The 24,288-nt window shown below is 47.9% G+C and overlaps 1 protein-coding gene across 1 annotated transcript in view; it reads right to left on the reverse strand.

The window, feature by feature from the left end:
* The window catches only part of UIMC1 (ubiquitin interaction motif containing 1), a 34,525-nt gene that overhangs the window by 8,250 nt on the left and 1,987 nt on the right, over window positions 1–24,288 (reverse strand). The window contains exons 2-8 of the mRNA XM_009893659.1: window positions 18,979–19,069; window positions 13,632–13,756; window positions 12,137–13,294; window positions 8,527–8,591; window positions 5,888–5,976; window positions 4,887–4,966; window positions 1,409–1,577 (exon numbers count right to left, since the gene is read on the reverse strand). Of these exons, the coding sequence (XP_009891961.1) occupies window positions 1,409–1,577; window positions 4,887–4,966; window positions 5,888–5,976; window positions 8,527–8,591; window positions 12,137–13,294; window positions 13,632–13,756; window positions 18,979–19,069 (1,777 nt within the window). The remainder of the gene's footprint in view (window positions 1–1,408; window positions 1,578–4,886; window positions 4,967–5,887; window positions 5,977–8,526; window positions 8,592–12,136; window positions 13,295–13,631; window positions 13,757–18,978; window positions 19,070–24,288) is intronic.

Below are 24,288 nucleotides of genomic sequence, written 5' to 3' on the forward strand. Positions count from 1 at the left end.
CAAATTCCGTCGCACTGCCAAAGAATTCAAAGCCTTTTCCTGATCACAGTCAGGATTCCCCAAGATCAATGGATATACTCACAGTCCAGCCACACTGGGGACCCGATTACCACAGGGCCAAAGACATTACTGCTAAAAGGCATACTACAAATTCTGCTCCATTTTGTAGCATGGATAAGACCTTTATCAGTGCTGAGGATGGGAGAGGAACCGTGATAATTTGTGTTTTCCCCAGCCAAACACTTTGCATTAGTAGCTGGTTTGTGCCTGCAGAGAACTCCCTACCAAAATTCAGCACCAAGCAGTATCAGCCGCTACTCTGGCTCCTGTTATCATGACAGGACCCATGTCACATCCCCAAAGATTTAGTATAACAGGGACCTTGTATTTTAAAACTACATCAACTGTGCATTAAGATTACATGGTGAAACTTCCTCCTGCTAGAGCAATGCACAAGTTACCGTTCTTGTACTAGCTCCGATTTGCTCAAATTGCTTAAACATCACAGATTTAGGTTGCATTTAATAACCCAGTATGTAACTGAAAATTATATATTCACAACCTGAAAAGTTAATCTTATTACAAGCTACTACTTTGATATTACCTGACATTGTGCTAACACAGACTTTACATTTCAAGCAGCAGCTAAAACATAACTTATTGAATATGTTGATAACCAACCGGTGTATTTGTTCACTTAAGCTCTACAAAGGTTGGCTACGGAAAACTGAAAGGGAGAAGACAGCAAAGAGGATTAATAAGGGCATTCTGACCGTGCTTCTATGCCTCACTCTTCACATGAAGGAGAAAAATCCAAGCTCCCAGATCGATAGCTATCATTTTGCAATTTTAGAGGAACAAGAGGGAAAGTTTTCTGCAATCTCTTGCAGCTGAACAAACCATTTTGCACACACAAATGTCAGACTCACTGCAGAGCGCAGGCCATGCTTGGAGTGGTACAGAACATTCTCCCTTCTCGAGAGCCCTGAAGGATGCTCACCCGCGTGGCTCGGGAGCCTGCCATTTTCTACCACTGGCAGATTCTCTGCAAGTCCTCAACAAAACACACAATAGGAGTGTCTTACGAGTACTGGTCGAAGCATCCAAGGCTAGATCCTGGGGTAATATTCAGCTCATACACTTTCCAAGGGACTAATAATGTGACGAATTACAAAGTCGATCAGAGAGAAGATGTCTCTGTGCAGGACGTGCTGGAAACACAGGAGCCTCTGATAACACTCTCCCAGCCAGCTAAGAGATGGAACAAGGCAGAGTGAGCAAACCTCCCTACCTGCCATGCCACGCACCAAATATCCCGACAGGGACAACACTACAGCACCTGACTGCAAGTAACAGGAAAGGGGGACGAGCACAAAGAGCAAACACACAGAAGCAGCGCTTGGCAGACCTGGACTGTCCTCGCCAGCCTCCTCTCCCACGATGCCGTTGCAGTACATGGCATGCAGCTCGATCTTCGTAGCTGGAAAGCCTTGGTCACACAGCGGGCACGACACACGGTCAGCAGCTGTTGGACTGCACTCAGACACAGTCCTGCCAGCACCTTCATCTCCACCAGCCTAAGGAAGAAGAGGAAAAAAATAAGCCAGACAGTTAATTGTGCTCTTTCTCTTTGTTTTTGCTAGGTGCAGAGCTCTGTGCTGTCTGGTAGCTACTCATCCTCCCATAGACTCAGTTTTTCTTGGAAAGTTTTATTCTCCCTTCATCACGTACTGGTCAGAAATAACACCACTGGCTGAGTAAACTGTGCAGCACTAATAACTAATTCTTCTTCCAAAGGCAACATGTCTTGCTGAATCATGGTGAAACCTCCCTGCACAGCCGTGCACACCATTTAAGGCAAACATCACCTGTACTACCACGGGAAAACGGCAAAGCTTCCATTAATCAGGAAAGCTCAGAAGCGAAACTGATGGAAAATTCATGGGGCAAAGCAAAAGTTCAACACCTGACTTGCGCTCATCAGTTTCTGGACATGATCCACACTACACAGGCGGCACTGTCTGGGAGCACAGCCTCCCCCAGGATGAAAGGACACTGCTGTGCTCTTAGGGAGTCCGGACAGATCAGTGGGAAGCTCCTCCTCTCTAGAGGAGGTGGCTGGAGCAATCATCAGAGGGGACACAGATCAAGGAGAGAGGCAATACCATTAAAAATCCACGCCACACAAAATTACTAGCAGCGGCTTTTCACCAGGGCAAAATGTCACAGCCCGTGTTTGTTCTCTGGGTGCCATTACCACTTACAGATACTCTCTTTTTGCATTGGTTACACAGCTGCAAAGGCGCTGCACTACCCACCCGTGGAGATACAGCCTGCTCCCTACACTACTGATGTTCCCAAGACGCAGCAGACTGCTGCCATCTCACTCATAACTAGATCTCTGCCTAGTCAGGCTTGCTACAAGATTTCTCCACATTTAAGAAAGAACCTTTCCCTCACCCACAATGATTAAAAAAAGTTATTTAAACATTAACCATGTAGAAGAAACCTATAGGAAAATAATATAGGAGAGTTTTCTGTTCTTAGAGCTAAGCAGTGACATGTAGACAGTATGCAGAAAAACTGCTGTCTGCTTCCAACAGTATAATTTCAGGGAAGCAGTAATTGGGGTCAGCCAAGATGCTCAGTGCCACTGGAGCACTTTGTCGTATTACTCAAGTTATTACTTGCTTTTCCAAATGAGGGTCTGATCCTGTTTTTTATGTCCTAAAGGGAAGGAGGGTGTTTTCTTGACTCAGAGGAGCTATGCAAAAAATTGCAGGACTGGGCCTTACACTAAGAATCTGACTCACGAAACACATTTCTCCCAGACACCGGCTGAAAGGCTACAGCACTGAGCCCCAGGAACACCTCTCTCATTCCCAGGGAGGCTCTCCTGCCCTGGATTTCTGCAGAGGAGTTGCCACAAGAGTTCCTCCAGCCGAACACAGACTGTTGAAGTACATTTACAATATTAGCACTCATACCCTGCTCTCATATCTCAGCGTCACTACATCTTGCGAAGCCCTCACAGTGGGGCGTCACACAGAGGAGCCGTAAAAAACAAGATGTGTCAAATATGAATGATCAGATCAGACCTGCATTATCCTAGTCAGACAACACACGTAAAAAATATGATGGAAAAAGCAGCAGGCACTGCTCCTTCTAGCTGCCATTTTTAAAGCAATCTTAGGAGATCACCGATTCTGCACACCCTGCCCGCCTACATTCAGTGGTAAATTACTAATTTTAAATGGAAATGCAACATTCTGTAACAAAAGACACCATGGTCCCAAAACTGCTTGTACAAAACCTTGCTGTAACAAGCCTGGAAAACCTCAACTGCAGAACCGATCACCCCTGTCAGAGGCAGACTGTTGCCTCTCCTCTTTAGCAGAGGAAATTGCCTACAAGACATAGTACTCACGGCCAACAGCCAGCCAAAAGCAATGCTAGAGGCTGAGCTCAACAACAAGACTCCTGTGTCCTGGCTCAGCATCTGCTAGGAAGAAGGCAGTCCCAGCGGTCTACGCTTGCTTCATGCTAACCACTGATGCACACGGTAGCTGTTTCTACTGTCATCCTGGAGGGCTGCAGGCTCCGGACCGGTACCTGCTGCCAGCGATAATGTTGTCAAGCAATCCCTAAGGAAGCCCCACTGCACTACTCCCAAATACCGTGTTGATCACCTTGTGCCGTCTAGGCGGAGGTGTAAGACCCGGGGTACCCTCTGCAAAGCACAAGGGACGGGGCACCGTCCCGGCCGCAGCCAAACGGGTCATAAACATGCTTCGGTGGCGACAGCTAGCCGGCTCAGCGCAGGAGCGCTGCCTCTCCCTGCTGCAGTCTCTAATTGACTGAGCAGTGCTTTGAGATACCTGCAGAATGAAAGGCACACGAGAGCAGAAGCTGGTTTATTAAGAGGCCTGTGCAATGAGACATCGGAGCTGCAGACGCACTGTACAAGCTACAGACTCCCAGAATGAGCTTTCCACAAATGAATCCTCTTGTCAAGAGCTGTACGTTTCTGTATTCATGTACCCTGCCAGAGGAGTACTTGGCAACCCCTTTGATATCACTCTCTAAATTAATAGACAAAGGGAGTTTTATCAGAAGCAGGAACTGAAGTCAGATGTCGGTACAGCGACAGCTGCAAAGCAATTGCTGTGCAGGTGTGACAACAGGGGGGAAGGAGCCACACAACAGCGCACATCTGCATCGGGAGGTAAGAGGATGGCCATGCCACTGTCTTACTGTTGCTATTAACTATTACTGCACAGAAATTAAGATTCCCGGGCTCAGGTCACTCCACTTGGACTACAAACCACCACCAGCCCTCAACACTTCAATGGCATCTTTATCCCAGCCCAGACTCTGGGTGAACCTCTCCCCTTAGACTCTTGGAGATGCTCTGTGGACAACAAACACCAAAGTTCAGAAGACTGTAACAGGAAAAAGCATGTCACAACACAATTGACTGAGGTTTACTAGGACTCCCCTCACAGCTCCTGGGGTCCCTCTGCATCGCCAGCCATCACAGCACTACGCCTCTGAGCCTGGGCAAGCAACAGCAGTGCCATCCCCACTGATGGCATCCTCCAGCACAGCAGCACATGTGGTATAAAAGAATGAGCTGCAACTGATAACAACTCTCCAGCTACAGGACTGAAAGGCTCCAGAAGCAGCTGCACGCAGCCCTCAGCCAAAAGGAATTGGAGTTATGAAGCAGTGAAGAAAAGCGAAGAGGGAACTGTTTGTGAGGATCCCAAGTGCAGAAGCCCAAGCTCCCAGCTACCCAAGGGCAAACGCTAGCCCAGCCCAGCTGAACCAAAGTCCAGAAGGCAGGATTGGAAACTGGACCCTTCTTCAACTTTAGGCTCTTTTACCTGCATAGGTGCATCTCTGCTGCCCAGGCAGAGCTCTTCTCTCTCCGCCTCAATCGCTTCCAGTGGACTCGGCTGGGTCTCTGCAGAAAAACACCTCCATGTCAGCGCAGGTTTGCAGCCCCCAAACTATCTCCTCACATGTTAGCCCATCTCTTAACAATGTTTTCACAGTTCTAAAACATTTTTTAGACTTGCCACAAATCTTATCAGACAATGTGCAACAACACAACCAGATGAGGGGTTAAAAGTCACAGCACGGTAGTGCGAGGACAAAGCCACCACAGCTTTGCAGCTTCACGGGGAGTGAGACTAGACACAAGGAAAGCGCGTGGGACACTTGCTGGGATAGAGACAAAGCACGAATAGAGCTCTCTCTCATCAAGACAAACAGAGCTTCAGTTCTGCGGTCTGCCTCGCAGTCGCACCTTCTTTAGACCTCTACGTCTTCCTTAGCAACAAAACATGCCTCCAAGCACCACCATGACCTCTCTTTCTACAGCTGCTTGTGAACAGGAGTGGTCTCTTCATTAATTTTCTCACTTAAAACCCTGGACTGGAAAATCTCAAACACGGTAGGAGAGACCAAGGAGGAAAAACTCATTGGTCCCAAACATTTAATTACCGTAAGACAAAAATTATTTCAGCTATCATGCTTTACAAATATCTTGACACTGAAAAACCTGACAATGTCTTGATTGCATTGAAGAGACCACTCCTGACACCTTGTTTTGAGTGATTCCTCCGTACTGATGTACATCCTGGTGTCTCTTCAGCAGCAAGTCCCCAGCAATCTCTGGTCACTGAACTGTCTTAGAGGAAATAGGTCCAAAACCAGGGAATCAAACTAAATTACCTGTATAGTTTCAGGCCTGACAAACAGAGCTGGGAAAGAAATCTTGGGGTTTTTTTTCAAATAACTTATAAATTCTCTTCTTTTCCCTAAATTTTATAGGTGCGTAGCTTTTCGTGCAAAATTCAGAACATTCTCAAGTGCCTCTTACCTGGACAAACAGAGATCTCTTCTTCAGCACAGTTCTCTGTGGCAATATCTGGGCTCCTTTTACTGCCAAGCGGGGTCAACACGGAGATGCTGTTCGAAATATAAATATAATATAAATCTCCAATCTAGTAGGTGTGACAGCACAGTCACGCAGTTCAGAACAGCAGACAATGCCATAATTTCCAAGTGGTCAATATCTTATAGCCAGAAATGACCAGGATAACAGCAAAATACGGGTATAAAATGCTGTCCTAAGTAAAAATCCCCACGGGAATGTTTTTTTCTTCTAGAAGCCCTTGACAAAAAGGCACAAAGGGCCACTATCTCATGTGAGGGGAGCAAAAATACCTGCTCACAACTGTGAGACTGTTGATTTCTACTCTTAGATTTGGGAGTTGTGCAGGTACCAACACTGTGCTTCCTTCCATCCAGGGAAGGAACTCCTCAGAGAGGAGACACGCAGACTTGCTTTATCCTGCATTACCCTCTCCCTCCTCACACTGCTTATTTTCTTCCTTACCTCTGTGCACGGCAGACAGAAGCGGCACGGATGCAACACGAGGGAAGGCTTCCCTGAAGCAAAGTCCTAACAGCATTAGCACAGCGGTTCCTCCAAGCAGCACCAGGTACTGCTCCTCTCATTTTGACCTCCTCCTCCTCCTTTTTTTTTTTTTTTCCCCTCCCCCCACACTGCACAGTGTCTTTCCGAAACAGGCAGGCATTGCTGAGTAAGTCTGGCACCCATGCTGACACGCTCCACGCACTGCGTGGCTTTCTGATTAGTCTGATCAAGTATGCAAGAACACACTTTAAAAACATGAATCCCCATACTGACAAATAGAAGATTTATTAAGCTCAACCACAGGCCTTAGAGAGGAGAGAACAGCCACTGCTGATTTATGATAAATAACAAAATTCTGATAGGAAGTCACAAGTGGCTTTTCTCTCTAAATAAAGCATCTCAAAGCATTTGTTATGAATCCAGGCTGAGCGTGTTTTACTCTGTGTCTAACATCAGGGCTCACTTCAAAAGAACTCACACAAAACAACTTGCTATGACATTTATAAAATGGGCTAATCAATTTGAAGTCAAACCACATTTCTTGCTACACCAACTATCTCCTGGTAACAAAGCCTATAATCATTTATTAAAACCCCAATCTACCGTGCTCCGCACAAAGCGTAAAACAATCAGGCAGAGCGGCCCGCAGAAAGCAAAGCAGCATCTTCTCACCGCTGCCGCTTCCTAAACTGCTTCACTACCTCCAGACGGCTCAGAGCCGTGTTTTCCTATTAAGCGCGGCTGAGGCCAGCCGGCCGGGGTGCCGGAGCCTCACCCGAGAGAGAGGGTTGCGCTTGGCAAATTACCAGGAGCCAGATGGCAACACTTAATGCGCACAAAACTGCGAAGACCGCAGCCATTTCTTGCCTTGCTGCAGATGTGCCAGCTGCTCAAGGAGGGGCCGCAGCACCCAGGTGCGTCCCAGCCCCAAGGGGGGCACAGCCGGGAGCTCCTGGGCAGCTTGGGCAATGTCCCAAACTAACCCCATCAGCTACACCGAAGGGAAGAAGTCCCACTCTTTTCATATTCAGCCCCGGCCTCTTCTGCCTTATGCAGGCGGGAGGCCAGCTCTGCAGAGCGCACACCTCGGTGCCTTCTACGCGAGCACACGAGCTCAGACCTCTGCTGTCACAGACTCATCAGCAACAGCAGCCGCAGGTTCCTCCTGCTCCCCAAGGCGAGCTTTAAGCTTGTTAGAAAGGTGCAAGCAAGAGGGATTTTCATACTCTGCATATTGATATTAACTGCTCAGGCCAAGTGCTGTTAGATCAGAGGAAAGTTGGCAGTTTTGTTCCAAAGCAGGTTTAAATTATAAAACCCAGCAAATTAAAAACATGACATTATCTGCCCTCTCTTGTAACTTGCTCCTTGAATCCTCTCCCATTTGCCCTTCTTCTCCAGAGCCTTTGCTGCAGAACTGCATCCCACAGGAAGGAGAAGGAAAAAAAAAAAAAAGAAGGAAAAGAGGAGTAGGCTTAAATCTGAAGAAAATCATGTTGACTTGTCCCACACCTGTCATCTGCTGAAGTGGCTTTTCTGGAGCACTGCACTCTATCTTTGGCTGATAGGCAGTGCCGTCTGGCTTCCTCCTCCCTTCTTTCCTCTTCAGCAATAAGGCAAGAACATAAAAATACACACAGAAATCCAGTAAACCCTCCACCATCCTGCCTATGCGCCTTCCCAGACAGACCACGTGATGACAGCGCTATAACTCACCTTCAGCTCACCTACCCATCTCCACAGCTTAACTGCGCTGTGCCACATTAGCTTCAGAGGGCAAAGATCAAGTCCTCGTACTCCTAATAGGATGCACTTTGCACGTTTTATAAAGTACCAAGAATAACTGATCTCTTCTCCCCAGTTGTGTCCCACCTCTCTCCCACGCTGCTCCAAAGCCATGCATTTCCAGGGACACCTGACAGCAGCGACTGCAGACAGCCTTTCCAGCAAGCACTGTTGCCAGGCCCTGCAGTGAGCCCTGGGGAGACTGCACCCCAAAATGCTCCAGGGAGAGTGGAAGAGCCCCAGGTCACCAGAGTAAGCCTGTGGGACCCACGCTCTGATATCGCTCTCCTCACCTCTGCGCGATTTGCATGGGTTCCCCATCTTCACGCACATCCTCTGCAGGCAGCACCTGGGAGGCCTGGAAAGGAAAATTCTGATATTATATAAAACGATGTACACAGCGAACCGGGATCTGCTGGGTCATCAGATTCTGTCCATGGCATTGCACCCAATCTGTTATGGGGTTTTTTTCTGGAAATGGCTAAGTATCCATCCTGAACTAGTCAGCTTTTTGCCTCCATCACTCTTTTTGGTAAGGTGTTTCAGCAGCTCCCTGCAATAACACCTGGCAGTACTTTTTGTTACCTTGCTGCCTCGACATGTCCCTGGACAGTCCGTGCCCATCCGTTCATGGCAACTTTGTCCATCACTTTCCACAGCCTCTGCCTGTTCCTCGCATCTGCTCTGATATACTTGGAGGCAGCAACCATAGCTCTCCTCCATCTCCATTTGTGCCAAGCTATTCAAGGTTTCTAGTGTGCCCTTCCACTCCCTCAAGCACCCCAGCAGCCCTCACCTACTCCAGTTTAAAATCTATTTGCCTGAGTTGGGATGACCTGATCAACTGGTACAGCTGGTGTGTTTGACCACGAGAACTACTTTTCTGAAATTTTGTGTAGATAAGATCTGTTGCATTTTTCTTGGCTGGGAAATCAGCTGTCCCATCAAAGAGAGGGAACATTAACCTGCACAATCTACAGCTCGTAAATCTGTGTGCATTTTATCCCATTTTTCATTTAGCTCTACGACTCCACTTACTCTTTCCTTTAAAATTTGTTCAAAAGCCTTATGCACTGCTGAGGTCAGGCTAACATGCCAGTCATTACCCAGATCCCTTTCTTCTTCTTCAGTGTACACGTTACACTTGCTATTCTCTAATCAGGTGGAATTACAACGGTTTATTAGCAGCCCTTGCTGTCAGGCCTGCGATTTCTCATGCTAGTTCTCAAAGAAATCCAAGGGGTTTTCCTCCCCCTTCCTCGAGTCTATTAAACTCTGAGTTTGATTTCCACCATAGGTTTCAGCTTCGATCAGCTCCTCTCCTAGATGGCTGATGTACTTCCCCAGCAAGCCCCAAAACAAAGCCTCCTGCCAGATTTCCCTGAAGTGACTCCAACCCCAAATATTCTGTTTTATCTATGCTGTTCTTTATTTCTTCACAGCCTAACTCTTAACATAAAATACCACACCTCCTCCTTTATTTTTATTTCTCTTTTTTCCCCGAACTGTGCATATCTTAACAATGCCTCTGCCCTGGTCACAAATACTGGGCCATTTTTCTGTTTTTCCTCATACCTATGTTTTAAAGTATGGCATTAATTCAAGTCACCAGACTTTTAACTCTCCACAGAATTGGGTCTTTTCCCTCTGAATATTTTAAAGACCAAGAGCCCCTTAACCTTATTTGAAAGGCTATGGAGGAATTGATTCTATTAGTCTTGAAGTTCATTAGCGCAGGTTCACAGGCTATGAGACCCCCTGACAACCGGGATTTGCTCCGTGCAAACACCCCTGGGCTGGGGGTGGCAGTCACAGCAGTTGGCCACTGCCACAGTGGAAGGTCTCTGCCTGCTCCAGGTGAGGGTTTCGAAGCCGGGGTACGGGCGTGCTCCCTGGAGCACAGCATCTGCACCTTCATTTCACTGGTATAACACAAAGGCATGAGGGAAGCTTTTTCAAGGACCGCTTTGAGTCCCCATGGATGGTTTCTAGCCTAAAAATCTCCCACCGTTTCCACCAGCAAAGCAGCCCTGGTGGCACGCAGCAGGGTCTCCAAGTGATGCAGTACACCAGGGACACGGCTGCTCTGGGCCCCTCCTTTGTCACTGCCCGTGGAATTGTATTTGATAGAAGGAAAAAAACAGAGACGAGGCACAAGCAAACATCAAACATATCGATCTTGCAAGTAAATCACCTGCGCTGGCCTCAGTGTGCGACTGCACGGAGAGGCGAGAGAAGGGAGCCACCTCTCAAGCTGGGAGTGATAAGGCAGATCAAAGGGCATTTAGAAATTATTTTCTCTCAAGTAAATAAAAGACTGGCAAAATTTGGGGCTAGAGTTGAAATTTTTAAAGTCTGCTCCCCTTCCCCTCTTCCTTATTTTTTCACCTGAAAAATATCAGAAAGACTATATCTACATACACGTTAGAGCTCTGAGACAGCTCTTGTGGTCAGGATGAGTACATTACAAGTTCCCACTCAGCACCACTAAAACCTCTTTTCTCCCCAAGAATTAATTAGGTATTAGCATTAAACAGATAACATTAAAAAAAATACCCCACAATTTCCAATACCGATTAAAAGTTCATGCCCTTCCTGGCTGCTGTAGCTTTCCAAGGGCTCTAGCGTACACCTCCACAGACCTGCAGTCACCCCAATCTTCCAGATTAATGACACCTCTATTTCCACAGGAAAAGAGAGAGAGCAAAAAAAGTGGTTTGCCTTAAGAACCTTTCAGGTCTTTTGTATTTATCCTAAAGAAATGAAAAAGGGCACAAGTCTTTTTCCTCCCTCTGCAGGTCACCTCTGCAGGCTTGTTTAAATCTATATCTGCTAAACCCAAGCCAAAGCACTGTCACGAAAAGTCACATTTCAGCACAGGCTGCTCTGCACTTTTTCTGCAACCAGAAAATGCAGACATGACGTTTTTCCTAAGTGTTCAATATTACAAGACAGAATATAAATATCACAAAACAAGTTAAGTATCTTTCTAACACCAGGGTAAATGATCAAATACACTTGAAAACAGGAACAACAGAGCCGAGGCTTCAGTCATAGAGAAGATAAAGTTATACAATGATCCGGGAGTGAAGTCATTATGAAAAATGAGGGTTGGAAAAGGCTGACACAAACCTAAAATACAGCAGTAATAAATACTTCATCTGACTAGCAATCTGTTTAAACTTAGCAATGACAGAAAGCTGCCTTCCGCTCCAACAAGAGAGCCCTGATGGAGACAGAGGCTGACACCTAGCGTCTAGCAGACCCAACGAGCAAGCCGGAGAGAAGGTGCCCAACCATCAGAACAAGGACGATGAGCACTACCGTGATGACAGATCACCCCAGGCAGGCACAAGATGCCTGCGAGCATGCAGAGCCTCTCCCAGCCACAACTGCAGGACCACAAGGGAAAAGAGCACTCGCAAGGGTGAAGCACGTACGGACGTGGACAAGCACATAGGTACAAAAAGAAGTGGCTGCGCTGCAAGGACAAAAGCCACATTTCTGCCTGCAAAGGAAAACGCAGAGCTCCCCACACGGCCACAGGTTTATGAGCTGGTTTGCCAGAGCTGGCGATGGTCAGCATCATCTCTGTGCTCGCTACCCTGACGCACCGCCAGGCTACACCCCTTTGAGAAGGACAAGTCAGCTGGAAGTCTTTATCTCAGTGGTGCATTAATGGACGACTGCCAGGCTGCATGATGGCCCCCACCGTTTGTGAGCTGTGTACCAGCCTGTACACTTTTCCTCTCCCTTTCACAGTGAGCTGTGTGGCTAGGGGAGGAAGTCCCTACATTTAAGAGGGGCGTTAAACAGCAGTGTCTGCTTTGCAGAAGGGACCGAATCGTAAAATGGACAGAAGAGCAGGACTGCTCATCCTTTGCTCAGTGGCAAAGCTCTTACCTGGCAGTAGCTGGTAGTCGGTTCATCATCAGAAGTGGAGTTCTTCTCTTCTTCCATGCTGTGCCCTGGACTCTCTGCCTCCTTCCTCTTTGAAGAAAGGAGCCAGGTCATGCTCTCTGACTCCTTCTGCCTGTCTGGGTCTCCGTCTTCTGTATCATCAGCAACGCCATTCTCCCTGCTTATCTGCTCTCCTTTCCCAAGCTCGTTTTGGCTCAAGGAAGAACTGGGCACAACTGGGTTACCAAACTCCTTCTTATGCAATAGCTGCCTCTGAGCCTGCTTCAGGCTCTTCTGGTAAACCTCCAGCTGACACAAGATGACTTTGGTGTACTGGTTGGGGTCCACCCCTTTGGGGCAGAAGGGGATGCCCCAGTAATAGTGCACTGTGTCTCTGGCCTCCTCCTGCTTGTGCTTCTCCTCCACCTCATTCAGTACGCAAAGCTCAGGGGTACTGTCGGGCACCTCGTTCTGCTCCGCTTGCTCTGTGGAAACACAGCCTTTGGCGGCATGCCCAGGCTGTGAGGTGTGCTTGGTGCCTGCTCCTCCACCGCTCCTTCTGGGGCTGCCACACCGTTCCACCTTCCAGCTCTTCCAGAGCGTGGGTGAGCTCCCGGCACTGGCGTCTCCCGCAGAATGGCCAGTGCAGGGCAGGGGCTGCTCTTTTGGTTCGTGGCCTGTTGCTTCAGAAGAGCTGGAGGTGCTTGTGAACAGTCTCCGAGGTGTCAGTCGCCAGGAGCCTGAAGTCACTCTGCCAAAGGTGGGACTCAAAGAGATGAGGTCCTCTCCGAGAGTGCTGGGTAAGACGTAACTAGAATCACTTTTTGCTGGTGAGGAAGGCTTTTCACTTGACCTTGTCACAGGCTGGCCCTTCCCCGGAGACACGATTATGCTAGATACTAGTGAGCTTTCAACGATTTCCTGGCTTAACCTCCTCAACACTACCAGGGGGCTCCGGGCGACATCCATCTGTCCGTTCCCATCAGCTCTGGCGCTCTGTGAGTGGGAGCTGCACTCGGAGCGAGGGGTGTCAGGGCAAAGCGCCAGACCTCCCAGGATCTCAGAGCCTTCTTTCTCGGCGGGCTGGCTTTGGCCTCGCGTGCCCAGCGCTTCTGCAGACAGCTGAGGGGTTGCATCAGAAGAGTCTGAGGGCTGACAGCTCTGGAAAACAAAAGGTTGATTCTCCAAGAGGCATGTTCTCTATCAGCAGAGCAAGGGCTCCCCCAGCAAACAGGCAGCCGTCACTCAGACTGCAGAAGACCCCTGTCCCAGATCAGAACTGTGTACCCCAAAAACAGGGGACAGCTGAGGTCAGACTTCCTACGCCTCTCACTAGGAATGGCACAAAACAACTATTTTGCGACTGCTGTAGTTCCAGCTTGCACTGGAAATAGCTCAGCCCCCAGTAAAACCTTCTTTTGTGCGGCGTGGCAAAGCAAGCGCAGAAAGCAACGTTGCTGAAGAACCCTAGTAAGCCTCTTCACAGAAGCATACTTACGCTAAGGCTCTCAGCAATGGCCTTCCTCAAGAGCTCCTCCTCTTCCTCTTCCTGACAGTTCACTTGTCTGGCTTCTTGCTCACTCATTTTCAGGGCCAGTGCAAACTGTTCCTCTTCAGTCATCTCTACAGAAGAAGAAAAAGCATGTCAAGTCACAGCTGCGGGTTTATGTAAACACCTGAGGTGTATTCAACATGTTGGGAGAAATGTCAAAGGGTCCCACCTCCCCAGGAGGAATGCAGAGCAAAACATCTAAACCCCAGCTTTCCTGAAAAGGTGTCACCAAAAGCTGAGCAGGCAACACTAAATGAAAAAGGTAACCCAAGTCAGGGTTTCTACGGCAATCTAAACTCCGACTCCCTGGGTATAGTAACTGCAATGGGACATTTTATTTGCCCTCATCAAACAACCCACTCTACAGCTGCAGAACACATGTTCAAGGAGAGAGGAAAAGGATAGGTTTCCAGAGTGTGCTCATTTTCATATGGGAGAGGCTCAGCAGCAAGGCAGGATAAAGAACACTTCTTTAAGACACTTTTTTACTAGTCAAAGAGCACGTCTCACTGCCTTCTGACACGCAGATACGTGCAATACCACAGGAGACCTACCCAAGAGCAAAAGAGCTACATGTTGTTCACCCTGAGCCGCAGGTGGAAAGCTCTGTGGAGGATAATGTTACTTGCTCGGTGGTATTATGGAGGATCTTTCACATGCATACATCCCCCTTCTGCTCACATCACCACTCCACTGCATCACTAAGTCAGTCATGCATGGGAAACAGGTTTCCTACAGTTGTAACTGCTATTTCAGCAGAAAATTTCTTCCTGAAATACTCCTCACTCAGAGCAAACCAGAAGCCGAGACTGGCTATTTAGAAACAAAGCAGTTAGTTACTTTGGAAAACACTAATTTACTTAGACTCAACCCAACGCTTTCACTACACTTAAAATATACAATGCCTGCAGAATGGAGTGCAGCTTGGAAAACAACTCAACAGCACTCTCAGGAGCTGAAAAATACATCTTCTCACTCAAAACAAATTGACAGATTTCCTTCAAAACCCGCTCCCTCCCCGCTCCCTCCTTCAGGCAGAATCCTGCACGCGCCATCTCATGCATGAACCAAAAGGTTCGCTCTCTGATGGGCTAGAAGAGCTTTAAGAGACACGATTTGAACAGGAAGGCCGCCCAAGCACAAAACATGCCTTCACTGCAGAGAGTTTCGAGACAGCCGTTTCCCCAGATAAAGACACATGCAGAAGTTGCACGCTCCCATATTCTAACCCATCCTCTTCCCACCAGCTGCCACCAAAATACAGCAGCGCAGCCTCCCTCGAAGCAGCCGGGGATGCACTGGCCGTAGCACAGCCCGCGCATCGCAGCAGGACCGCATTGAGGTGCATCCATGCAGCAGCAGGCTTGGCTTTGCTTTGCCCTTCCCCCAGCTCGTCGCTAATGGCAGGCTGGTCCTCCCCCACCCAAGCAGGATTTGAAGCATTTTTGGAGTGTTCCGATTACCAGCCATAGATTCCTTTATACGTCCCACTAAATCAGCACTTAGCTTTAGGTTGGGTTGTTGGTGGTGGGTTTTTTTTTTTTATTATTTCTTTCAAAATTAAGAAAGAGGTTGAAGTGAAGGCAGACTGCAGTGCACTCAGGGCTCGTGGGGATCTTTTGTCCTTGGACAAAGTCACTCTATGATGTTACAGCCAGGAGGGACCAAAGGAAAAAAATATGCATCCTCTAATGGAAAGCACACGACAGCTCAGTGTATGAAGAAGGCTCTCGTCCCCAAGAACAGCAGTAATACACGACATTTCCACAACACCAAACACCTCCCAAGCAGTCAGTAAGTGCGTGCTGATTTGTTTCACTGCCCAAACCACCACAGCAATCACGGCAGATCCTGCGAACTCTGACACGTGGAAGAAAACTGGTCCATGTGATCAGTGCCCACAACACAAGACTTTCCACGTGCTTAAATTAAACCAGGGGCCTGAGTGTTCACCAGTTCAGGCTATCAACATCCATGAAGCTTAATAAAAAGAAACATTTTTTGGCGAGTTACTACTGTACATTTTGTTTTCTTCTCCCTCCCTGGCACTGCAATTTCCCCTCTGGGGACAGGGAATGTGCCAGACAAATGCTGCCTCTGGCAAAGAAACCAGCGACAAACAAAATGCACTTAGTGCACGTTCCAGTTGAGTAGGTGCTCCAGAGACGAGAGGGGGAAATCTCGAGTTTAAATCCACCTGGCACTACGGCGGGGAGAGCAAAGAGCAGCGCTGCTCATGCCTTCCAGGAGACTTGACCTGCTTTAAGCTGAGCAGACCGAGAGTATTGTGTGCTCCACGGCTGATCATTTCTCAGTGCTCGTGCATTTTACTGAACTTGATGTTGATTGCGCTGGTCACAATTTATGATGATTAGAAATCCAGTGTTGCGTTAGCCCCTGACCGGTGTGTGCAAACAGACCCTGAAGCGCTCCGGGAGCGAGCACTGAGCGTGCAGCGGAGGCTAGCCATGCTCCTGGAGCGTGCCGGTGGGGCAGGGGCTCCTGCAGCCCCGGGGAGGAATGACCCCTCTCCGTCTAGATGGACACGCTCCGTTACGCTCCGCTCACACACATCGCATGCCTCGCAGAAGCCCATCCCTGCTGCCGAGTGGGGAAGCACCATCACCTCCGGCTGGGAATTCTGCATCTCACGCTCCAAAATCCACTCGCCACACGTCCATCCCAACGCAATACGAAATTCCAGAGCCTCTCCGGGGACCAGGGCATCCAAGAAACCCACAGATGGGAAGGAGGGGTCAGGGAGAAACTGTTTTTAAGACATTGCAGCCCTAAACAAATTAAACCATTTCAGAGCCTTTTTAAATGCTAATACGGCAATTTGCTAAGCGATTTATGTTCCATTTTGACATCTGCAAAGTGAATTAGATGCAAAACCCCACTAGTTGTAGTTCTAACACTTACTAATAAGAGATTTACTCAAAAATAATGGAAATGCGGGATCTCAGTATTTCCACATATCCAAAGTGCAATTACAGTAAAAACATTTAAATGTGCTTTAAAGCACTGACTTCCTCCGGAAAAAGAGAGAGAGACTTCTTTAAGGTTTTGTATTTCCATTTATCCTGTCAGGATGAAACGTCACAGATATATTTTAGTTATGGCTTTAGGTTAAAATGAATAAAACCACAACAAAGCAAAAATGGGAGGATACGCTTTATAACCAGAGCCTGCAAATATCTGAAATTTTCCAGTTTTGAGGAGAAAGAACTTGCTCTACCCAGAAGCACCGAATCTTTACAAAAGACCAATTTGCCTCGCAATTCAAAGAATTTATTTAAAGACATTGAGAAAAATAATTACTACTTCAAATCTTAATTTGCCTAAAAGCAAACACCAAAAGTCTAATTATACCTTCCCATAAATGAGAGAACAGACCCACCATCACACGTGCTTAAACAAGCGACAGCTCTCCAACTGAGCGGCGCCGGGCACCCCCAACCTCCTGCGCTTCAAGGAGGCAGACGTGCACACTAAAAAACAGGCAACTTTTGCCCCAGGAAGAGGAAAAACTATTATCCAGAATTTCAATATCTAGAAACACAGCAAACCTCCTCCGTTATACAAGAGCTAGAGGCGGCTCTGTCTCCTGCAGATTTTCTGGAGCACACCGAACACCTTTAGCACAGCACCAGCTCCCAAAACCCGGCGCACTCAACAATCCAACGAGGACATCCAACTTCAGCAACTCCCTGTTCTTAGCACCATATGTTTGGTCACATTTTAACAGCATCTCCAAGGGGGAGGGTCAGCTTTTATTTGGTGTTCTGTTTCTTTTGGGAGAAAAGGGAAGAAAAAGAAAAAAAAGAAAAAAAAAAGACAACCTCTTCCCACATCTCTGACTTCGCTATCTTACTTGTTCGACACAGGACACGCACAGTGGGTTTCAACTCCCACAAAGAGCCAGGCTGCTTCATGCTATGGCCTTAGGCCTCTATTAAAAACAATTTAATTCACACAAGCCCTCTGAGGACTGACAAGCCCAACTGCTGCTGCTTGCGGAGCACTGGCGTGCTCCATTTTGTTCAGTGATTGCTTTGGGTTTTGCAGGAGACAACATCTCGCCCATTTTAAAATGTTCTGAATTTAACATTGTAGATGGACCACGCGCTGCTTTGCAGAGGGCAAGAACCTGAGCGTGGATCCGCTGGGGCAGAGAAATGGTTCACCTGCCTGGCCGCTCACAAGTGGCGCTGTACTGGCAGTACAGGTGAAACTGGCCACACTCAGTGGTCTCTTCTGCTTGTACATGCCCAGCATTCAGACATGCTGTGCGCAAAGCATGAGCGGGAACATCCCAGCCTGTTCCCTTTAGCATCTGTTTATAGACCTATTGTCCATGAATGCATTTAATCCCTTATTAAAGCTGCTGGTACTGACCTCTCCACAACCTCCCGTGAAAAAAAAACTTCCAGGAGCTCACTACATGCTGTGTGAAGCATTACTTCCCTTCACCCGTTTTAAACCTATCTATCTCCTGCTATTTCTACCAACTGCACCCTGGCTGTAAGAGCTGGTAAACAACAGCTCTGTGTTCAGCTGAGGCACTGCCTTCCCGACGTGAACTTTGGTCCCACCTTCACCTCCTAACGGAGCAGCCCCAGGCTGTCCGGTCGCTCCTCATAAGGCAGCTGCTCCCTCCCCTTCATGGCTTGGCTTGCCCTTCTCCGCACATCCCCTAATTCCACCGCGTCCTTGAGATGCGGAGACCAGAACTGCACACAGTGCTGTTGATGTGGGTGCACCAACACTTTATATAACAGCAAAATGACGTAAAACAAATCTCTTGTTCTTAACACCCTTCCCGATGATGCCCAACGTTGCTGGCTTTTCCCGCTGCCCCCCCGCCGCGAGCCGATGATTTCAGAGAACTGTCAGCTGCGACTCAGATCTTTCCTGAGCTGCGAGTGCCGGGTCAGAGCATCATGGCATTTCAGGGAAAGACAGCAGCAGAGGGGCCTGAAGAGGAAAGCAGTTTGTGACTGACAGTGCTTTCCGAGCGGCTTCAGCCAATTTTGAAACCCGGTGAGGTACCAACACCCTCACACACTTATTTTGGAAGTGCACCAGTCTGCGCACACGCCGCCTGGGGAGCAAACAAGTGACAGTCTGCCTATTCAGAAAGGCAAATTTTACCCCTGAGAAGGGTCTTCTCCAAGAGCTGTGCATCCCCAGCCACATCGCAGCCTTTCTGCAAGGGAAATAATCTCTTAATACAAACAGCAGAAGCTGCTCAGCACCAGCCTACCTCCCCAGCCCCACACTCGAGACCTACGTGCAATTTTTCTTTTAGCAGCAAACTTCGTTCTATCCAGCTGCTGTTTTGTTCTCTTCTTTTGCAATCCACTCTCTTCCTTTGACTCCTGCTGTAATGGAAAAAAATATGGTGAGTGCATGCAATATGGTAAGAAATACTACCAGCCCCCTCCCCCCCACTACTCAGACACAAACACTGGTTCAAGAACAAGCCTCTATTTGTGTGAAATTTGAATTTCAAACATAATTCAAACACATTCTGTAACTATTAAAAGCTGTGTGATAAGCATAACGAGCAAAAAGAGTTATAGACTGACATAAACAGAGAAGTAGGAGAGACAATAGACTTCATGCCAGTCACCACCATGCACTGCACCTGCTGCCCATGATTTTAGAGCGAATTTCTTTGGCCTTGCTAAAACATTGGTATTTGTAAGCACTCAAAACAGAAAAACAAAACCTTTTTATAACTGAACATCGAACACCTGTAAGCCAGGACTTCTTCCTGCCATGCAGCTTCTAGTGCCCTTCCCAGACAATTTTATGTGACCAAAACTAGAATCCTAGCCATTTTTGGGGGCCCACGCTAACGCACCCCGAGGGCAGGAGAGCCAGCTGTATTTACTCCCGGTGTTATTCTCTCATTGTATTCCCACTAGCGTTTCATTTTTGAAGCTTTAATATTACAGAAATTTGTTGTCTCGAGGCCTCCCGGCGTAATACCCACACGAACAATCTAAGCGCTCGCTGCTTTAAGCACACGGACTGCAACAAGAATGGTCACAGGCTTAATTGGCACACATTTATGCAAGTTGCTGTCCTAACGGCTTAAGCGAGGGCGTACACATTACCAAAGGCTGGCACTGGACCCCTTCCAATTTGTCTCTCTAAATCAGGTAGGATTAGAATCAAACCCAGTGTTCCAGGCAGACCCACGCCTGGCCAGGAAGGGGGTTCACACGGCTCCATCTGCAGCTGCAGTTGGTTTTGCTGCTCGTGACACTCACGGCAAACTGGCCGCACACTTGTGCCTCACACCACCTCCAGTGCCAAGAGGATGGCTTCAAGCTGGGGCAGGCGGCTTGGGCTACTTTAATGCAAATGGATAACACTGCTTATTTTCAAGCGCAATCAATTTCTGCTGCCCGTTGCCCGTGTTTCTGAACCTGTGAGGTCCTTTGGGCTGCACCTCTATGCTGAGTTTTGTTCAAGACATCTCCATCTTTAGTGTTATCTGTAGATTCTATTAATGTATATACACCACTTGCTCCCTCTTACAGATCATTAATGAGGATGTTAAAACACACACAGACCTAATATTGATCCTCTTGGCCTCAGCTTTACATCTCCCCCAAATGAGACTCTCTCTCTTCTGTTCATCACCAGCTTTTGCTGACAGTCTTTTAGCAGGATTTCAGTCCAGGAATGTTACTATATAGACCAAATTGAATTATTTATCCAACTAAGATTTCGCAAGACGTACTATTAAGTGGTTTCCTGAAACCCTAATACATTACAGCTTTAACATGCCCTAATACCTATGCCATTCCTCACTTCCACTGATTTAAGAATCAGCTCACAACAAGGCAGCAATCATTCTCAGCAAGGCCCCACACGCACTCATGCTCGCACCTAAGGGTTTTTTCCTTTGACCGATTCCTTCTCGTCCCCACCCAGCCTGGTTTTGGTACCCCATTTCTAAGATCTGCCCCTGTGTCTCCAAAAGGCTACTTCACAGCCAGATTCGCTCTTGCTAGAAGACGGATGCTCTCTATTTCTGAGTCTGCCTAGCTCACACTCAGCAGGGGAAATCCTCTCTCTTCTAGGGCCCTGGCCTGTCGACCTCCTCCAGTTTTCCATAAGCCACAGGTTGTCCTACTCCAAATTGCCCTGCCATGGTCTGCAGCAGCAGCCGCACACTGACCTTGCGGGCAGCTCACATCTTAAGGGAGCGGGGAATGGTTTGTGGGATCGTATCAGGATCACGCGAGGATTATATGCTGGATGAGGTTAAGCAACAGCTCTCCCACTCTCCCCCAAAGCCCTGCCTAACAGTGCTAAACCTACTCCAGCTTAAGACAGGGGCAATTTAATCCTAGCAGGCTCTGTAAATCCCCAGATCTTCTCTCTAGGCATCAATCTTCCCCTCATCACTCTTGCACTTGCCGGAAGGTCAACCCTGACACTCTCATCTGCAGCTCTCTTCCAGGGCACGGATGTGATTTATGAGCACACCAAACTTTCCACGGCTGCCAGTGTCTGCTCTGTGCGCAGAAACACACGTTTACAATATGCACCACAGGACAAGACAGGGCTCAAACCACAGGACACGATGGGGCTTAAACTCCTCCGGGCCTTGGAGGGGAACAGCATGCCCAGGGCCAGGCGGGTTGCCCGGTTTTACCACGCAGCCAAGTACGTGCCTCGGTTCCCCGTGCTGGGTCCTGAAGAATCTCGACATTTACAACAGTGGCAGGAGCAAAATTATCGCAGGACACGTGTTGTACGAACCTCATACATTTGAGAAAGATGTTTAAATTGCTTAGCAGCATTCTACCGAACTGCCACGGTACAGCGAACCACTGAAGCAAATCCAATTAATCCTGATGGGCCAAAATATACACACACATCTCAATTCCAAGAATTCTTAAATCTTCTTTATTTTTAAACCCAGAAAATAAAACATACCTTTTAATTAGGATTTATGGCTGTTTGTACCTCTGCTGGGAGAGAGCCCCGGAGGCCCCGGAGTGCTCTGCATAAATGCAGGCAAGGATGGTAGAAACAGAAGGGGCCAAGAAAATTCAGAGAAGGCAACAGGGTTTGCTCTTTCTGACCCAACCTTTTAACGCTCATCTGTCTACAAGGATAATAGGAACTCAGGGGGCCGCTCAACCAACTGCCTTTCTAATAAGATCACTAGTCCAAAAATAATCTTAATCAATTAAAATATTCCCAAACTGCAGCCAATACTCTTAGTTACAAGGTCATCTCCAACACACAACTTCCAGGGGAAACTAATTATTATAGCGGAGGCGAGGTGGGAACTGCGCACCTCTGCGCAGTGCCAGCCTGGATAGCGTCTCTCCTCCTTTGCCGTCAGTTTAAAGCATAATGGCCAGAAGGAATCCAAATTCTCTTCCTGTGTGTCAGGCTCTGCAGTTTAATTTATGATGCTCTCTTATGAGTAATTTCACTGTCAGCATTGTACACAGATCAAGAAAAAGACAGGTTTCCAAAGTTCCCTACTGAAACCCAGCCGCTATTCTTCTTCCTTGTTTTTTTAACCTGCTTGGTTTCACCAGACAGCAGGAAATCAAATTCTCATTTTAAAAATGCTTTTGCACATACTTAAGAGAAACTGACTCTGCCAGCAGAAACAGATACAACTCCACTCGCTTCTAAAAGCCCGTAAATGGAAGCCAGTAGCCAGCCTCCCACATCCTGCTCCCTTGAATCCCATCATAAACCACAGAAATCAGTTTCTACTGACTCAGGGAAGGAAAGGCTACAGAAGAATGTCTCCATAGCTAACAGTGCAGACTGCAAAGTCAAAAGGTCTGGGTAATTTTACTGCTCAACGGCAGTTGGGACCATCTAACAATAGGGCACAGCCAAACACCACACGTCCTGCATGGGAAATACGCAGATGAAAACCAGACTAATTTATTTTTAAAAGCCAATTAGATGTTGGAAGTGCCACGTTTGGCTCTAGCCAAGGCTGCTGCTGAAATTAATATCACACCCTACTTTATTAGTCTCTGACTTGAGTTCAGAATCTGTTTCAGCTCTGCTCTGTCTTTCAGCTCATTAGAACAAACCTGCTGGAAGTGGAGACTTGAACAACGAGACGCGACGGGGCTCATGCCAGACGTGTAGTTCCTGACACATGGGAGGGAGGCCTCTGTAGAAAAAAGGGCTTTTAACGGGCTGCAAGGAGCCTGGATTCAGACCAATCTGATTTCCGAGGAGTGAGTGCAGCAGAGCTGCGGAGCCTCCTCAAGAGCACACTCGCACTGCATTCTCCTCTGGGAACTGGAGACACCGTCTCCCTTGGTACCACAGCAGAGCCTGTGGGAACAGCGAGGTGCTGCAGCAATACTCCCGCGTGGCTCTGCTTCGCTCAGATGGTCAGCGGTGTGAGGTAGGCACTGCCACCCTAGCTGTGACATTTCCAGCACCATCTTCTCCACAGCAAGATGTCCCTCAGGCCATGGCCGACCGCAAGACGAGAGCCCACTGCCACAGTTGATGGAGAACAGGACAGGGTGGTGGTCGGCTATTCTAGCCAATGTCCAAACACACCTCCCTCCTACGAAAACCAACATCAACACACCCTGCTATTTACCCAGACTGAGAGTATCTCCAAACACAGGAATACTCAGGCAAAGGGGTGTTCCACAGCAAAGGGAAGACAGGCTCTGGATGCCGTGCAGAAATAGATGGCACCATCACCCTGGAGTCTTTTCGTGTTCCCCAAGGGCTGACAGCTGATGAATCTGGCAGAAAGAGCCTGTGAGAGGCTTCATGCAAACTCTACAAGTGGAGGCAGGTGCTCTCAAAGCTCCTAAAGGATCTACCAAGGAAAACTAAACCCTTCTGAAAGGTCCCACAGCAGATCAGCAGCGTTTTGTGATCAACTGCATCGAAGGCTGCAGATGAGCCAAATCTCCTCGCACAACTACTGAGTTTCTGGCAGTGCTCAATGCTCCGGCTTGGCCAGGCCTTCTGCTGGGTGACCATCACCTTTCAGACATAGCTTCAGAAAACCTTGGGGGTCAAAGACTCTTTATCAACAGCCCAGTTGAAGCAGGAGGCTCATGAGACAGACCAGGAGATCGCTTTCTTGGGCATTATTTGAAATATTGTGTATTTGTGAATGACCACCCATGTTCTGGCACGGGCAACCAATTCCCCACAGGATTTCAACAGTCAGGGGAGACAGGAACCACTCTGCTCACTCGTCATGACTGTGTTTCAGAGACACAGTCTGCACAAAGAAGGTCATCTCCTCTTGTTTCCACAAAGCCAGGGAGACTGTTCTTTTTTTGTCTGACCCTTCCTAAAAAAAGAGAAGCATTCCCCGAACCCAGGATTATATATATAGCAGAGATCAGAAAGCCCCACATCCAGAAAACTTCCTTCTGATGCAGCTCTGCAGATGCCACAGCATAGACATGAGCAAAGAAAGAAAACTTGGCAAAATAACATGGATGAGCTTGATAATCCAGCATGACTGAAAAATTCCTGGGAGAGGCAGTCTGCCAAAGATCATCAAAAGTGAGAAGCTGGAGGCTTTCCAGGTGCAGCTGCTACAAGATCTGCTGGT

The sequence above is a fragment of the Charadrius vociferus genome, unplaced genomic scaffold (assembly GCF_000708025.1).
Source record: "Charadrius vociferus isolate BGI_N301 unplaced genomic scaffold, ASM70802v2 scaffold1041, whole genome shotgun sequence".
In the NCBI taxonomy this organism is placed as follows: domain Eukaryota; kingdom Metazoa; phylum Chordata; class Aves; order Charadriiformes; family Charadriidae; genus Charadrius; species Charadrius vociferus.